This window comes from Aythya fuligula, chromosome 1, assembly GCF_009819795.1.
Source record: "Aythya fuligula isolate bAytFul2 chromosome 1, bAytFul2.pri, whole genome shotgun sequence".
NCBI lineage: Eukaryota > Metazoa > Chordata > Aves > Anseriformes > Anatidae > Aythya > Aythya fuligula.
Genome location: NC_045559.1, coordinates 138727907 through 138746975, shown reverse-complemented (window position 1 = coordinate 138746975; position 19069 = coordinate 138727907). Strand labels below are relative to the sequence as shown.

At 36.4% G+C, this 19069-nt stretch overlaps 1 protein-coding gene across 1 annotated transcript in view; it reads left to right on the top strand.

The window, feature by feature from the left end:
* VWA3B (von Willebrand factor A domain containing 3B) overlaps positions 1-18714 on the top strand; it is a 68397-nt gene extending 49683 nt beyond the window's left edge. The window contains 9 exon segments of the mRNA XM_032200069.1: positions 584-803; positions 6789-6909; positions 8067-8191; positions 9010-9147; positions 9668-9765; positions 14148-14389; positions 17092-17094; positions 18499-18617; positions 18619-18714. Of these exon segments, the coding sequence (XP_032055960.1) occupies positions 584-803; positions 6789-6909; positions 8067-8191; positions 9010-9147; positions 9668-9765; positions 14148-14389; positions 17092-17094; positions 18499-18617; positions 18619-18714 (1162 nt within the window).
* Positions 18715-19069: the final 355 nt, after the last annotated feature.

Sequence of the window (19069 nt, the reverse complement as noted above, 5' to 3'; positions counted from 1 at the left end):
GAGGTTTTCAAGACCAGGTTAGATGAGGCCCTGAGCAACCAGATCTAGTGGGTGGTGTCCCTGCCTATGGCAGTGGGTTTGAAACTAGGTGATCCTTGAGGTCCCTTCCAACCCAGGCCATTCTATGATTCTATGATCAATCAAAACTGATGCAGGAAGTCAGGACTTAATTAGACATCTTGTGCCATTTTAAATGATCTAGATGCATGCCCCTTTGTGCTAGCTGCTGCTCCAGAAGGACCAGAGATTTCCGTGATTTCTGGATCATATCAGTAAGTTCTTTATTGATGCCTCAGGTATTCTAGGACATCTAAAATGGCATCAAATGCCTATGCTCAGCCACTTAAATTGCTCTGTAGATGTCTTTGCTAGAGATGCAGATTGGCCAGATGCAGTTGTTTGATTAAACACAATGGTAGCTAGATGAAATAAAACAGATTGTGCCACACAGAAAATAGATTGTATTTATTTGATGTTTTATTCTGCATTTAAATTTTGAATGTTGTGATTTTATTTTTAAAGTACTGTCAAAATTAAAATTTCTCCTACATGTAATTACAAATCTATTTATTTACTTTTAAAGATTTAAAGAGGATGGGCCAGTTCAATATATGGAGCATAAGGAAGCTTTGTTGGAGGCTTTAGAGAATTTGGGATGGCCAATTTCCTATGAAGATGTAATATTGTTAGAAGATGAGATACTGGCAGCATTAACATATATTCAGCAGGCCTCTGATCTCCAGGAAGCTGTCAAAAAGGAAATTGAGAAGAACTCAGAATTACACATCAGCAAAAATAAAAAGGTACAAATTGGAAGTTTTTTTTTTTTTTTTTTTTTCCCCAGATATTCATCTTCAGTATGTGCTTCTGCAGTAATTTTGTTCTGTGGTAATAACTTATAAACTAGGCATTTAATATGATGCTATACAAATAGGGAGAGGAAAACAGCTAGTTAAAAAGAGAACAAGGCTTCATAACTCTTTGGAAGTACTGGTAAAGTAGAACTTCTGCAGCTGAGAGCACTGCAGAAATCAAGCCTCTTTGAAACAAATCTGAGCAAAATATCATTATCTCCTCTGCAAGCACAAGAGAGATATCTGAAAGGAGAAAGGTATACGAAAGACAATTATGATACAAGACTTGCATTTCGGTTAATATCAGATAAACAGGGATAAAAGATCTTGTAATGTCAGAGTGGTTCATTGTAATCTTCTGTGGTTACCTATCTTCTAAAAGATAGGGCAGGGGGTGAGATTCAGCTCCGTATTTAGACACTGAAATTTAGCTGTCTGTAAAATATAGGCATCAATATATGAACAGGTAGCTTATAAAGTATGCCAAGTATCAGTATACACTACCTAGCAGGTCATGTGCAGAAATATAGTGCCAGTATTTAAAAAGGCAATCTTTTTTTATCTGACATTTATTGAGATATACCCCTCTTTTCATTGATACCAATATTTTTCGTTAAAAGCTCTAGCCTTTTACATGTGTTGACATAAGTTATAAAAAATATTTGCATTAAATTGACAATAATATGTTATGATAACACAGTCCATGTATGAAAATAAATGATTATGGGAAGGAATGCGTTCAGTTTTCAGTCATTTATTCCACTAAGAATGTGCATCTGAAAACATTTTAATGTCTCAAAAACCAGATGATCTTAATTCATTTTACATTAGTCTGAAAATATTACATCACCAATAGAGTTATTTTGATTATTGATTTATCTCTGCAATATAATGTCCCAGTATAAGAGTAGCAGAAACTTGTTCATGTTTCATTTTTTCACTCTGTAATTTTGCTGTTGCCTTGAAACACCAATGTGTACTTTCAGACATGATGTGATTAACATTGTGCAATCACTTATCCTGAGTCAACCTGCTTTAGGAGCCTAATCACAGCACCATCTTCAGTAATTGCTAATCTGCAACTGAAAAGCTTTAAGAGTAAGAGGCAGAAATGCAGATGTAATTAGAATTCTGTTTATGTGGTGGAAAAAAGAGAATAAAAAAATAAGCAAAAAACTCTGAGCCTTTTCAAAATGCTGCCAGAGGCTTTTCCAAGTGTGTTTTCTATCTACAGAATGGGTATAAAAAAGTAAAGTGCCAGCTGAAATACATTACATTACTGTGAGGAAATAGCAGAGATGACACTGAATTAAAATTACCATTGTAAAATAGTGGAAAAATCCCAATTATCCTGGAAGTCTACTTGACAAAGCAGACTTCTAAATTGCCTGCTATTTTAAAATAAATAAATAAATAAATAAACTCGACCCCTTATTTTTTTAGCTTTTACGGGTTCTTAATTACCTTCACAACTTCTTAAAACAATTAGTAATCCTTTTTGGATGTCCTTGCTATGGGAGCTTTCTCTTTAAGCCTACAACTGAATTAATGATCTGGTTATCCTCCTTCTGTGCTCTGACCTTCTCTGGGAGTTGTGGTCGGGCTGCTGTGTTTGCCTATGTTTGAGAAACGTAGGCTATGTCAGTGCCCTATTGAAAGAGGGTGAAGTAAACATATGTCTGCACAGGGCCATGAGATGACAGAAGACCTCTAGTGATGCAAGAAGTAAATGCTTTGGGAAATGAATAAACACATCTAATTATTATCAAGCAAAATATGAAACAGTGAAAAATTAAAGATTACCTAATTGGAGGGCTAATTGTAGACTGCATCTTATTTTACTCAGTTCTTTTTGCTGTACAGATTAAAGCATGTGTTGACAAAAATCTCCCTCTTCAAGCTGTCACTGGGTTTTCATTTACAGATGTTAAAAAATGAGGAATCTATAATTTTATTTGTTCTAAGAAGTAACTGTTTTGACTTAAAATATTTGTATTTCGAACTTGCCAGGCATAACAATCAACCATCATTTTTATGATTTTTCTCATTGAACTGTAAAAGTTGTTTACAACGTTATTTTCACCTAGTAAAAGAATGTGTTCAGGGTCCTCTATCCACTTCTCATTAGACCACTTCAGGTCTACTGGGGTCTTGGCATTACTATTCTTCAGACACAACAGCTTCTAGGAAAGTTTTTTGCATCCTCTTAAGGGCTATCACTTTTTCATTAAAATAGTTCTTTCCCCAAGTGTCATAATCTTTCCTGTGGGTGTGATGAGGAACATTTCTCCTCATACTAAATATTTATTTTTCTATACATCATTGGCCATCCAATTCTGCAGACAGAGAAAGCTGCATTCATTACTAAGGATCCACTCTAATTAAGAATACGCTTTTAAAAGTACTGCGCTTCCCTTAGGATAAGCTGAAATGTGCAGGACTTATACTTGTTTGTGACCCTGCTGAATGGTCACCATGTAATAAAAAGAATTTGAAGTGGTTAATAAGCATACTGTGATCTGTAAAGCTTGTTTATTTGGGTGGAAAGGGACCTCTAGTGGTTCACTGAGTCTATTCTTTCTGAAAAACGTTTCATATCTGATTGATTTAATTATTCCTAATGAAATATTTATAGTTGAGAAATGATTCTTTGTAAGAATGGAAATTCTGCATCTCCCTTGGCAATTTCTTCTATTTCCTGGTGTCCTAATTCTTACACTCCTCATTCTTCCACACCATTTAAGGATCACTAATCACTGTCTGTTGATACCTCTTTTATATTTCATATGCTTCCTAAGCAGCTTGGCATCTCCTGCCTTTGTTCTTGTGCCTCTTTGGGGAGACAAGGCAAAACGAGCATCCCAAACAGCATAGCAACAAGAAAGTTATAAGTAATTTTAATAATTACCTAGAAATGTTTGGTCAAATTTTCCATAGTCATCAATATAGTAATGTGTTGGACAAAGTGTATAGCTACAACAAGGTAGGATCCTTGATAAAAATGGATTGTAGTCTATGCAGTACAGGCATGTTGCCACCAGCAGCATGGGAAGAACAGAGGCTGTTTGGCTCTAAAGTATCAGGTTCGTGTAACGCCAAAGTTAGAGCCAGAGTCTGCTGATATTCCTCCTATCCATACTCAATTACAGTAGGAAGGTGCAAAAACTAATCTCTTTGAAAGAGAATTTTAAAATACAGAAGATATTGGATGTGGGAAGTGAAGTCAGCTTCACCTCATGTGATCTTGTATTGCCTTCAGCAGAAGCAGAGCTAAACAGGGTGGGATCCCTGTGATTCATATGGGGCTCTTTTTTAACAATACTGGACAATAATATTCCAGAAATGGGCACTCTGAGAGTGCCTGGGTCAATTGCACCGACTACCTAAAGGCTGTGTGGTAGGTAGGAGAGATGGATTTCACTTCACAGGGTCTTTCTGCACCACCTGAATTTTGCACTGCTTGGAGCCCTCCCTGGGGTGCTTGCAGAGCCTTTAGTAGCTGGGTTAATGTGGACTGCTGGAAATTTCCCAAGTTATTAGTCAAGCATTACAAATTAGTTTTGAATAAATATTCAGCACCAGCTGTCCCTCTGGAGCCTGAGGAATTAAGTAAATGGTTTACCCAAATACCTTTTTGTGTCTGTGGACCTGGAAGTCTTTGCACTCAAGCCAGACTATGTTAGGTTTTACTTTAAGCAGGCAGCTAAGCGCTGTGAAGGGCCTTTGTTTTAGACTCAGTTCGAAAAACAGAGTTGTTGATATAGGTTATATTCTATAGGGGTAAAGAGTAAACTAGAAAAACAACAACAACAACAAAAACACCAAAAAACCACAACAGGTGTCTCCTATTTAAAATATATCCTTGCCTTTTTTGTTCTGCTTTCCTTTGCTTATTTGGGGGATTTTTATTTTATTTTATTTTATTTTATTTTATTTTATTTTATTTTATTTTATTTTATTTTATTTTATTTTATTTTATTTTATTTTATTTTATTTATTTTTTATTTTATTTTATTTTATTTTATTTTATTTTATTTTATTTTATTTTATTTTATTTTTTTAGGATCCTATATGATTTTTATGTGGGAGATTGGGAAAAAAAGTTTATCATAGTTACACTGAAACTGAGAGCAAACAATTTAGTAATCAATTTCCTATTTTTTGCATCATAATTGCTCGTTAGGGCAAACCAAGTATCAAAACCAAATATACCTTTCTTAGGAAGAAAATCTCATCAGACGCGGAAGCAAATTATACTCACCTAGTATGCAGGGTTTTTTTAGGACCATATGGACTATGGTTATTTTTCAGAAATACAGTTGATAAATGGTGCGTAGATATGCGGAAAAGTTTGAGATTTCAAACTGTATGTTTTTGTTACTCAGTGGAATTGCAGTAGAGATGGATGCTTGCAAATTGTTTATGAGGTGAGCTAATAAGTAAGTACTTAGAAATTAACAGGCAAAAAGTGATTTACTTCATGTTACACTTGCTTATAATTTATATTTAGAAGCATCATCATAAGCAGTATAGAGAAAATAATAGACATTCAAGAATTAATGTGCTATTGTAGCAAATGTAAGTGACATTGTTATTCTAGAGGGTTGTATGTATAAAATATACTTTCAAAATACTGGGATTACAGACTTGTTAGAAAGAAAAGGATTCTATATAATAATTTCTCTCAGGTTTTTCAGGAAACCAAAATGTAAAGTATTCTTTCACATTCTGACATATACACACAACAGCCTGATCCTCTCAAAACTTGCAGTGGGAGGTGCCCTGAATGGGAAGAAATTTTTTCTTCCAGAAAAAAAAGGAAAATGATTCAGAGAGTATGACTTATTTTTATTTTAAAGGCAAGTGACAGTAATACCCTGTGAAATGTGAACGTGAGCTATAAAAGCTTTAGGGTAAAAGAACATAGCTGTAAACTAAAGTACTCAAAATCCGGGAAAGCCAAATGGTATATTTCTATGTAAAGCCACTTGTGATTTATGGTAGTCTAGCTATTTTTCATATAATTTGATTTCCACAATGCCATGCCTCAGTAACTGCATGAGATCCATTGCACTTTTTACATTCTTTATTCAGTTACTGCTAATTGCAGTCACTGCCTTCAACTAGGACTTGAACTGTGGTACATACAGCCGCCCCTTGGTATTTCTATCCTCACCATCCAGTGCATGGTCCCCCAAATTTCATTAAGGAGCAATTTGTCAGTGTGATTTGGTCTTCTGTAGTCTGGGGGGTTGCCTTCCCAAGAGAAGAACACTAACTAAAAGGACAAAATCACGGACAGCAGCAGCTCCATAAAATGTAATTTAATATTTTGCTAAGCTGAAACATTTAAAAAATTTTGAAAAAAATAATTTTGAATTTATAGTTTGTAAATAAACATTTTCCAGACACTATCTTTTTTTAATTTAAATTTTTGATTCTGTATTTGTATTTTTAGTCAGTCATTCCATACAGTGCTAACCTTTATGAAAATAAGATAACTGCGAAGACCCACCTATCTGGACAAAATGGATGTGTTCACTTGTTCTGCAAAATCAGTAGATTTTTCTTTAGCTCATTCTTGAATATGATTTGTCCAATTTTTAAATTATTTCCTAGGAAAACAGCAGCCAGAACCATAATTCATCAAGGTAAATTTTTGCCTGAATATTTAAAAGTCCAGGTATCATTATGACCATATTAAACAGGATTTAATAGTGAAAACTCTTAGGTAGTCTTATCCATGAGAGCTTCCTGTAATGAACTTGTTCTGTTTATAACTATTCTGAATATTTAAAATAATCCAATTTACTGTGAATCATCAACAGAGTTTATTACATTAAATTGCCTAAATTGTAGTCGGTTCCAAAGGATAGGTTCAGGCTGACTGGTTGGTTGTTGTGAAAAAAAATATATAATTGTATCAAATTACAGAGACTTGAAGAAGAAACTGTGAAGACAAAGTCTAAAAAAACACGAAAAGACAAAGTATTTGTGACTTTCAAAAGCCAAAAGGTGATTGCAAGATCAGACATCACAGGATTTTATTATCCAGGTATCTATTTTTGTCCACATTTTAAATATTTTTTTATAGTTTTCTATTACTGATAAAACATTACTTTAGGTTGTGTTTGGCTACTTCTGTTGTAGTCATGTTTAGTATTGATTATATTACATATGTATATTCATGAAAAATGAATATATACCTTGTGTGCAAGTATATACATTTATAGAAAGACATACATTTTGTATGATTAAAAAACCAATGTTTAATTTCTACAAATGGTTTCATTTCTGATCTTCAAACAGTTTCATTTCTATAAGAAGAGTGTGGAAGAAAATAATTTTAAATAACAGTAGCAGGGAGTATTATAGAATCACAGATTAGTTTGGGTTGGAAGGGACCTTAAAGACCATCCAGTTCCAACCCTCCACTATGAGCAGGGACACCTCCCACTAGATCAGGTTGAAGGTATCAGCCTATTCCTCTTTGATGCCTCCCTCAATTGTTTCTGTTGACCATTTGTCAAAGGTTGTGGTTTTGGGTGTGTTCAAAGAATTCACTAAATGCTTTTGCCTTTCTGTTGAGCTTTAAGCCAGAATGGCTATGAGGTAAAAATGTGTTCTGTTTTTTCTTAATGAATAAATTATACTTATAAGCAGGCTTTGATATGGGAAAAAGAAAGTACCTTGGGCAATTTTTCTATTTTCATGTTCTTTTGTATCTTGGATAGCCATATTTCTGAGCTTGCTCTGCCCTCTCCATTTAGAAGGAGGGATCTGAGGCAGAGCAACTACATACAGAGGGGGTGTGTGCACATGTAGTCAGGAAGTCCATTATTTTTGTGTTACCTTCACTTGTGTTTTTATTTTAAATTTGTATATTTTATCTGGGATAATAGATTTATGATGACCAATCAGTGACCTGATAGTCTTACAAATGTCATGCCTGTACTACAAAATTATTCTTTGTTTTATGCTGTTATTTAGAATGCTTAGTAAGACTGTTTTTTTTTTCAGGCACAAATTTCTCTTCTGTCCTGGCACAATTTATCCTGGCTAAATGAAAATGAGGAATATAGTATAGTATAGAATGTTTAATCTCAGTGCTGTGTGGCAGTCTACAGAATTAATTTTTTATTTTATTTTATTTTATTTTTTTACAAGAGGTAAAAGAAAAATCATTAGCATGTTACTTTGTTGTTCTTTTAGGAACTGTGACGAAGAATATCAGTCCTACCTGCACACTTGTTGACTTAAGCCATGGGGAGACTTGGATTGTACCTCTGAAGTTTGTTATACCGGTGGGAGGTGCTATGCCATACACATATCTGCAGGTGAAAAATTTAATATTTTTTATGATAGCAAATACGCATTTGGAATTTTGTCCCTTTGGTTACATACAGAATAAATTATATATGTATTTTTAAATATATATTTTAAATGCATTATTTCTTTTAAAGAAAAGTCTATAGTGAGAGTAATATCTCCATTTCCATGTTATTTTCAACACACTAGTTTTTATTTGTTTGGAGTGATATTGAAAATTACAGTCATATTGATTATGATTTGATTCCTTTGTTTATCAGAAGTTTGTATTATTTTCTTAGTAGAACATGAGTATTTGGCCACCTGAAGAAGAAATGGAAGATGTTTAGAAGCAAAATGTATTGTTCTCTAGTTCACAGATTAAGATCAGGGGAGAGTCCTTTATACACAATTCAGTGTATAGCAGGTTCTAAACATATAATTTGATTAAAAAAAAAATGCTACTTCCACATTCGTTTTAAAAATGATTTTGTATAAATCAGTTACATAAAAATGTGTACATTTGAGCAGAGCTAAAGGGGAAGAGTTAATGAGAACTGGAAACTGGAAGAGTTTTGTCATTCTGTTCAAATTGCTAGTTGAGCTCTGGTGCATTTATTAGGGCTTTGTCATTTATTTTTGCTTTGTGTTCTCCCCTGATTCAATGAAAATTGAATAGTACATGCAAGGACCAAATTCCTCTCCTTTCCTTTTAAAGATCCATATTAAACATGGGAACAGATTAGAATGATGATTCATGTATGAATATTTTAGTATTTGCCTTTTAGGTCTTGTAAAACTCACAAGCTACATGGTTATTGTTAACCAAAGCTTTCCTGGTGTGCAGGTTGGAGACTATGTCTTTGCCAGAACTGGGACACAGACAGGAAATTGTTATTATGTGCCTGCCATTGTCATAGCAACACCAAAGAGCGTGAATGTGGGTGCTAAACTCTACACAGTTCTGATGTTTGACAACAGGAAAGTAAGTTTACAAGAGGAAACCAATATGGCAATGGTAGTACTAGCATTCTGTTTTTTATGAGGCAGGTACAATTTTCCAGGCTAATGAGCCCACTGTCCCATTCCCTGTCTCCAGCTAACCAAAGTAAATGAGATTTCAGGGCTTAATGAAGAACCCATGCAATAAACATTAAAAGTGAAATTCTGTAGGATAGCTTATTCTTAAACCATGTACTGTTCTTTCCTCTATAATCAATTTGGTGGCTTTCACAAGCTCCATGCTGCTAAAATGAGAAATGCAGAGTTTTTAATCACAGTCAGTACAATCTTCAGTTTATTTCATTAGGTTTGTTTGTAAGCCATTATGATAATTTCACGGTATTTTTCATAGTGCAACATTAAGACAATGTATTTTGTACTTAAAATTTTCATCTTTAGAGGCTGATTACAGTTGCATTAAAGCAGTTGGCTTTTTATACATATATTTCTTCATTGTTTCTGAGCTTTAGATGTAAATTAGATGAATGTTGATGGTATTGCAGGAACACTGTGTAAGAAGTGGGCTTATTAAAATCAGCCAAACGAAGTATGCCTTTTCCTGTCAGTACATAAGAATGGTGCAGAAGGTGGATTATACAATGTGAGTATGCTTGAACCTAAAAATAAAATAGTTATTTTACATGAATTTTGAATATTGCACTTTTGGTTCAACTATGCTGTCAGGTTTCCATATATAATACTCAAATTACTGTTGTCATGAACTGGTTTGCTCTAAACGTAACCAAGTGATTTGACCCACATGCATGTTCAGGAGAAGAGCATTAACTATCTGTTCCACCATTTTATTATCTGGTGATTTGTTGTCCTGTTTTCACTTTGGAAACAATGAGGGTGTGTGATGGCTTGAAGCTTAGCACCAGGAAGTTGTGAGAGGGTTGCTGAAAGGTGAGATGAAGTTTTGATTTGTCAAAGACTGAGTCTTTCTTTTAAGATATTTATTATGATATAAAGCTATTCATGACATCACGAGTTGTCTCTAAGATATTGAATCTTCTACTGGGCTTAAGTCTGAGGAAAGATGAGAAGAGGCATAGGATGGATATGAACCCCTACTTAAGTTCTGCAGAATTTATGTACAGCAGGGATAATATTCTTCTGGTGTGAAGTGTGTGGTGAATGTGCAGTGGTTTCAAGTGATTGGGGATTATTCTTTCATCTTTTATAAAGTTCTAGATTAATCCATTTGAAGTAGCATGGGATTGTGATAAACTTCACAGCATTAGCAGTATGACAGACAGCAACAACAGATCTCATGAAGCAGTATAAGGTCAGAAAAATCATCTGTGGATATTTCCCCAGAATATAATCCCAGCCTCCTGCAATTTGTGATTTAAAGATTTTTCTGAAGCACAATTGGAGTCTCTGGATTAAACAGACTTTAATGGAATTTTCTTCCATGAATTTGTGCAGGAGTTACAGTTTGTGTGAGGAAAACATAGGCTTTTGTTTTGAATTTTCCACCAGCCTTGATATCCCATAGGGGCTCCAGACTGAGTCCATGTATATCAGCTCATCGTTGGCATTGCTGCCAAGGAACCTCATCAATGGAGATTTCTTCTATAGAGTTTGCATGAACAGGACAAATCCCACCTTTAAAGGCAATTTTAAAAGTTCTTCATCTTTACTGAAATATTCTCATATGATGGCCATTGTTAGATATATACATATATAAATGGTGAGTGGCCAAGTGCAAGGTCCTGCACCTGAGCCAGGGCAATCCTAAGCACAAATACAGGCTGGGTGGAGAATGGTTTGAGAGCAGCTCTGAGGAGAAGGACGTGGGGGTACTGGTGGATGAAAACTCAACATGGGCCAGCAATGTGCATTTATAGCCCAGAAAGCCAACTGCATTCTGGGCTGTGTCAAAAGAAGTGTAGCCAGCAGGTCCAGGGAGGTGATTGTCTCTTTCTTACTTCACCCTCATGATATCCCACCTGGACTACTGCATTCAGCTCTGTCACTCCAGCATAAGAAGGACGTGGAAGTATTAGAGGGAGTCCAGAGGAGGGCCACGAGGATGATCAGAGGGCTGGAGAACCTCTTCTACAAAGAGAGGCAGAGGGAGTTAGGGTTGTTCAGCCTGGAGACGAGAAGGATCTGGGGAGACCTTACAGCAGACTTCCAGTACCTACAGGGGGGCCTACAGGAAAGCTGGAGAGGGACTCTCTGTCAGGGCATGTAGTGATAGGACAACATGTAGTGGCTTTAAACCAGAAAAGAGTAAGTTCAGAGCATTTATTCAGGATAAATTCTTCACTCAGAAGGTGGTGGGGACCTGGCACAGGTTGCCCAGAGAAGCTGTGGATGCCCCATCCCTGGAAGGGTTCAAGGCCAGGCTGGATGGGGCTTTGGGCAGCCTGGTCTGGTGGGAAGTGTCCCTGCTTGTGGCAGAGGGATTGATCTTTAAGGTCCCTTCCAATCCAAACCATTCTGTGATTCTGTGAGTGTATCAGCAGTGGGCTGATCTGTGGATTCCATGAAAATGACAGGAAAAAAAAACCAACAACTCTAATTCAAACGTTGTTAGTGGTTCTCACACAATTTCTAGTAATGATTCCACTGCTGTTTGAAAACGCCTCATTACATCTAGGTTTACTTTTGAGTGAAAAGAGGCTTGGCTACCATCAAGTAAACCTAAATGTAATGATTTCCTGTGTAAAACATACAAGCAGTTGAAAAGAGGCAGAAATATAATTGAGCTGAGAAATATAATTGAGTCTTTCCCTTCCATTGAGTTGTATTATATTCTAAATGAGATACTATATCTGAATACAGTAAGATATTACTAAATGCAACAATAAGAATGGCTTCTATTTTTTTTTAAACAATTAATTTTTTTAACATGAAATTTAATATTCATTTTCCAAACAGACTATATTGGTAAGCTGACTTGCTACTGTTATGTACAACTGATATTGTTATATACAACTGAAGTGGTACCAAACTTGGCATATGTTTCAGTAAAATAGTATGTAAAGCTGCATATTCAATTCATAGTAGTTGTGAATTTATATATTGTGTTTCCAGCTTGTAAACACTTGTTTGGTTGTATAAACACCAAATATATTTATGACACGAAGTTGGGTGGGAGTGCTGATCTGCTCAAGGGTAGGAGGGCTCTGTAGAGGGCTCTGGATAGGCTGAACCAATGGGGCTGGGTCCTGCACTTGAGGCACAACAACCCCATAAGGCACAACAGGCTGGGGGAAGAGTTCTGGGAAGAACTGTGCTGACTGTGCCTGATCCCCTGGTTGTCTTGCACATGCTGTGAATATATTTCTCTCATTTTTTTCCCCATTATACATAATCTCTATTTCTGCTGAATTTTTAGTTTCAAGAGTTAACAATAGAAGCCCAGTACTCTAGAAGTTTTATAGGTAAGAGCCTTTTAAATTTCCCATGAAGAGCTGAAAATTTCCCAGCTCGGAGCTGTAATGCTCTACTGTAAATTGCTTTGTGCACTTACTAATTCAGAATATTCTCCTTCTGATTGTAACATTTTCAGCTAGGTTTTGAGTCCTCTTTAGAGTCACTTTTTTGTGAAGTGAAATCCCATTCTTCTTTTGCTTCATATGTTACTGTAGTATCATATAGACATAGATAATGTTCTCTTCTGGGCATTGACTACATTAACTCAGTGGCTGCATGATAAAAAGCCAGCACTGGCTATGATTTTACTTTGTATTTATTTCTTTCTGTAACCAGCATGCTGTGTTGAATGATTGTTTTCCTTTTTGAGGAGGTTTACGTTCAAAGCCATTATACAACCGTTTCATTAGTTGTACATTATCTAGTTACTAATGTTAGCAATGCTATGGCAGTGATCCAGCCCAGATTGAGCTGGCATTTCCATTACAGCCCCCAGTTTTCAGGGAACATGGAAATGCACTTCCAGCTGAAATGTATTATTTATTATTTCTATTATTTCGGGCAAAACTGATGTTAGAAGCTCAAAGCAGGATCATTCTTTTGTGCTAAGTCCTTCCTGTAGAAGTAAGGAACCAAAAAGCAAAATGGATAGCCCAGGCTGCCCTGTTGACAGGGAGTGCACATGGGAATTGGATTCCAATAGCTGGTCTAAATCTTCAGCTCTGTTTTTTGGGGGATTATCCTTTTGATGGTTGTTTATGTGCTGTGTATTTGTGGTGTGGGTCATGTTTTATTTGTTAATCTTTAGAGATACTAATATAGATCTCATTTTAATGAGATGCTAGCATCTGTTTGGGGTGTTTTCCTGTTGTTACAGTAGAAAAAAATAATTATTGCAGAAGGACTCTGCAAACATAACTATCAAATTTCATACACAAAATAAAATAGTATGTGCTCTGGGCCCTCATCATAAAAGACAGTTATTGCCTAAATCCTGTGTAAAGTCACAAGTTAGAAAGCACTAGGGACCAGACAGAAAGGTGTTCAGGACCCTTTCTTGTATGATGGCAGTAAAGCTGGGTGCCTAAATACTTGTTTCAATTTTACTTAGTTTTGGATAATCTGGGTTTTAGTGCAGTCAAGGAGACATCTGTAACTGTATTTTGCATCATAACTATTCTGGAAACTTTAGAAAGCTTGAGAGTGGGGTGGGAATGGAGTCTATGAAGGATATGAAGGGTATGAATTCTTGCTGAACTGTATTAGAATTAAGGTTAACAGGAACACTGACCAGAATTTTTAAAGATAAATAATTGTATGCAATAGGTTAGCAAGGTATATCGTATCCTCAGAAATAAAACACAAACTGTGCATGCTACATGTGTGTTTTGGGTTATTCTTTCCTTATTTTATAGCTAAAAGGGAAATGGAACTGTAAGATGCTTACAGCCCTGTCAAGTGCTTAAGAGTATAAATCCTTCTCTTGTCAGCACTGTGAAATGTGGGAGAGAGCAAAATCTATACCATGTTAAAAATGTTTTAAATTAGTATATGACGGGTGAGCTTAGTGCATTTCCTTCTTTAACTTTCTAGCCCAGATAAAGAGACCCCAAAGCCATATCCACACTCATCTTTGGAAGATGAAGGAGGAGACGAAGCAAGCAAAAGTATTGTGAAAGAAGATAGAGGAAAACAGAAAAAGAAGAGGAGAGCAGAGGACAAAAGACATGCCAGGGGGAGGATGTTGGACTCAGATGATCTTTTGATTGTCTCCAGGAGGGAAGTAAAACAAAGAGAAAGACATTTACTGCCTAGCAATGAAGAAGAATTCAAAGGTAACTAAAAACTCTGGAAAAAAAAATCATGAATATTGGTGACTAAACAAATCTCATAGGCCTTTAGTTTATCCCTACAAAAGGAACAAGGGTTCTGCATTATCTTTCTTGGGTGTTGGACCAGCCTGTTTTAGTGTATCCTATGTGATGGGGTTCTTCCACCTCCTTTAGAAACCGTTCTTAATGCTGATCATTCTCTGCATATTTCCACAGAAAAAGGAAGAACTGAATAAAGCATGTTTTTGCATATGCTGCCTTAATTTCCATAACATTTGTAGGATCAGTGAAGATGCAGTAATATCAACCTTAGTACCTGCGAGCAAGCAGAGTGTAAATCGAGATCCTTTTGTTATTTGTTAGATTAAAGTTACACTGCTGACATTAAATTAGCACATAATTTAGAGATTAAATTGCTTTTAGTGTCTGAGCTCATTAATTAATCCCCATTAATTATTTACTCACAGAAGTTGTGGATTATAGAGTTACTCTATTATCATGTTGTCAATGTACTTGATTTAGGTCCTCTGGACTTTTCTTCTATGTTCACAGTCATCTTTTAATAATTGTCTTCAAATTGTATATACTGAGTACCACTGTGTTTTGGGAGTTATATGAGAGTAGAGGTGTTGAGCTTGCCCTGATGCTGTGTGAGTGTCCACAGCTTCCACAGAGAGGTCTACTTTACTAGAAATGCTCAGTTATCTCAGACTCTTCTCTCTTGGACATCTTGAGATGCAGATCCTGAGTAAATGTGAAATAATGCTGATGTGATCAGCAAAATGCTGTTATTGATTCCATGCAGGTTGAAGGAAAGATGAAACAAAAACAGTGCCTATCTATCACTTTAATCCTTCCCAGCCTTAACAAGTAGTCTCATGGTGCGCTGTCAAGATTCTGTCAAGGCTTCAAGGTGGTGTGCAGGCTGAACATGCTGAAGAGGGTTCCCTGTCCTCTTCTGATGGCACCAAGGACATTGTTGGCTTTCTTTGCTTGAATTTATTTCTATTTGCTTATCCTTCTGTGTCTTATTAGGAAAAGGAAAGTCAAAGAGCTGGTAAAGATATTAAGTAAGACTATATGGTCATCATCACAGGGTTTTGTCAGGTACCTCCTTATATAATCTCCATATGTGATTGTGTATTTATCCTCTTTGGGTATAGATATTTGTTCCATTTTCAAACTATGCTAATGATTTCATAGCATTTTGTATATATAACTTTGTAAACTACACCAAATGTGCAATTGAATCCCTGATAACAAACATTTCTTTTAACTATGTGTGTGTTTTAATTATCTTTGGATTGCGTTTTGTAATGCCTCCATGAGTTAATCAGCATGTCTTCCTACTTTCTACAAATGGTTCTGCTGACTGTACGTGTACATTTCTTTACTGTTCCATGAGGAATTAAGTTCTCCTGAACTTTAATGAGAATTGCCCAATATACAGGTGGATTTTTCTGCTCAAAAAGATAATGTGAATTCAGCAACACTGTTCTCGTATAGGTGGTTGATGAAGCCTTTTATTTCCATGAAGCCTTATATTTCCACAGGGATGTGGGTACTGAGTGATTAATGGAGTATTTTGGAGTGTCTGTGCTTTGGTTTGTGCTGTGCTAAAATATTTCTCATTGTTAGGAGGAATCAACATCCCTCTCCTATTGTTCCCACTCAGGGAAACAACATTAACAGAAATGAATGAAGCTTAAGTAGTTGTATTAGTTATTTAGTGTATATTGGCTTCATTGAAGTGTGGATGTGTATTTTAGTCTTATTTATTCCAGAACTATTATATTTAATGCATCATGTTTTTTATATGCATGCCTGCTGCTCTTATTTTGTTAGCTACTTCTGCAAGTTTATAAGAGAGTCAATGAAGTCCTGGAAAATTCCTGCTAATTTTTAGTGAGCCAAGGAATCTTCGTCTTAGTAAATCTAATAAAGCTATCTGATTGAACAAGATCATAAATTTTTATTTTCTCATTGGTTATTGTAATGATTGTTTTTATAGACACTTTAAGAAAATGCATTTGTTTCCATTGAAAAATTATTTTCTTTGCCTTTCTAGTCTCCTCTCTGTTCTTTAATGCCTAAAATAAATGTTCTTTTCATATGTTTCCAGGTTGATTTTTCCAAAGTGGTTATCTAGTTAAAATATAAAAAAATAAGATCAGAAAACAGTTCTGAGTGGAGTACAGGTGGTATACACTGTAGTAGATTGCAGTGCCTGATGTTGCAGCAAATCATAGCTAACAGAGCCCAAACTTTCTTTTTAATTTATATTGAGGTGTGACTTGAAGCAGATACACTGATGATTACAGTAACTGCCAATACGGGGTAGGTGGGAGACCTTTGAAAATTATAATTTTCTATCCTTTTCTGCAGCAAATCGTAGTTAGTTGAATTGGGTTCATGTGTTTAACAGCTGTGGCACCTGGCAGCCTAGGGGATTGGCTGGATTTCCCACAGCGGGATTTCACATTTTTAGCACCCACTTGTTTCCCAGTCTCATTTTCCAGATAGTTCATTCAACATTTGGAGAAGGCTGTCATTATAAGGCAGTGTTCCCATCTGTTGGTCATGGCTTGTTTAATAAGCAGTTGATGTCAATTCAGCTATGCTTGCATCTGTTACTTGGAGCAGCTGTGTGTTGTCAAGGGCTCCCCAACAGCCTCCAGATTTAGCTCTTGCTTTTCTATTGATAGCACGTTACAGCTTGTCCCAAATGACTCTCTCCTTGTCAGGGTTGTCCGTTCATCTAAAGAGGAAAGTGTGTTAAAGTGAGAGTCATCTGTGCTGCCATAAAGAAAGAAACATAATGGAAACAGATGTGCAAGGGAAGAAGGTGCAGTTCCACCAGTGTAGGCATGTGTTGGGGTAGTAGAGGGAGAAGAGAAAAAGCAATTTTTTCCAGCAAGACCAGAATGGCTTATTTTAACATCCTTATAAGGTACATGGGGAGAATGTGCATTGGGTAAGGAAAATAAATGATTTGTGAATCACATGTGATGGAGAATACTCATTTAACAGCACATCTTTCGTATTATTCAAGGTAGCAGTATGGCTGCAGTAGCTTTCAGTATTTTAGTCCAATGTTTTTCTACTGCAGAGTACAGGCAGACACCTTCAGCTTTTAGGATATAATCCAGAAATTTCCTGAACCTTACACAGGTGAACTTCAAGTTGCCCAAGGAGAACCAAAACATGCCTTTCATGTATCTAAATGCTGATGTTGTGCATGTATAAGATAATTTTCAAAGGCACACTTCTGATTTTTAAGCCTTCAGCTTTAGATTTTTCAGTGGTTTCCAGGAGTGATTGACATTTCTAAAACTAACCATACTCACACCTCATACTCCCCATGTAATCTGTCTGTGTTGTTTCTTCCCACCCTCTATACCACGTCTTTGTTCTTCAGCCACCTCCTACAGTTTTGTTTTCCACTATATAGATGTTTCTTATATGATCATTTAAAACCCAATAATGCCCGCCCCCAAACCCAAACAGACCATAAAGAACTATGTGAAGCAAAATAGAGTATACAGCTTGGTTTATTTATTTACATTTGTTTATTTTCCCTGTTTGTTGTTGTTGTTTTCTCTTTCATTTTTCCTCCTGCTTCTGATCTCCTGCCATTCTTTCATTATGATTATAGAGTTTGTGCCGTGAGAGTGCTTAGTGGTCAGTGGTCACATTAAGTATGATTGTAACAAGTGACTTTTCAGCCACACAGTATTATTAATAGCAAACCAGAGAAGCTGATCATGGTCATATTGGGTTCGTGTAGCCCAGTGTCCTGTCCCCGAGCAGTGGCTCGGAGATGATTCCTGAGAAAGAGACCAGAGGCTGGCATGTGAATACCTCAGCTACAGGCTTAGAGAATTATAATACTTAAACAGCAGACTGGTTTGATCTTGGGAGGATGAAAAAAAAAAAAAAAAAAAAAAAAAAAAGCAGCCTAGTTACACAAAACTACTGCTCTATGACCGTGGTCATGAAGTCACTTGTTCCATGATAAATTTCAGTGTGTGTGTGGAGGTGTGGAACTGTTATATCTGCGCTCATGGAAGGTTGCTATTCTCTCTCACTAAAGAGTACCTCCTCTCCCTTAGCTTCTTCCTCTGTTTCGTCATCCTGGTGTTCATCAAAGTGTCAAGCTCTGCTGTCACCAAGTGTTTCACCTCTCAGTTCACCAGAGCATCCCTGCTGCTTGCACTGTCCTGCTGTAGAAAAGTCTCCAGAGCCCGGTAAAAGCAGCACCATCAGAATTATTGCTGATGACCCAGAGCAACAAGGATTGGAGGGACAGCCTCAGCACCACTGCGTAGAGCAAGGGAGGCTACAATAATGATACGATAGCACCTACAACTGTGAAATGTTATTTCTTGAATCAGAAATAAACTGACTAGTGAATGCTAAAATATTTATGATTTTGCAGGCTTACTTTGGAGGTATGAAAAAGAAACAGTGTCAGAGGTGCAGCTGTGCTGCTGAACAGTATCAAAATTAGAAGATGCTCTGTCTAACAAATGTAACATGGTATTCACTTTGCCAGGCATGACATTTTAAGCAGTACAAGGCAGGGGGGACGTAGCGTGTTTAGGGTGAAGGTGCAGAGCTTACTGAGAGGGGGTCCCTGTCTTGGTGGAGGAGAAGAAGCACAGCTCATCAACTGCCTTTTCT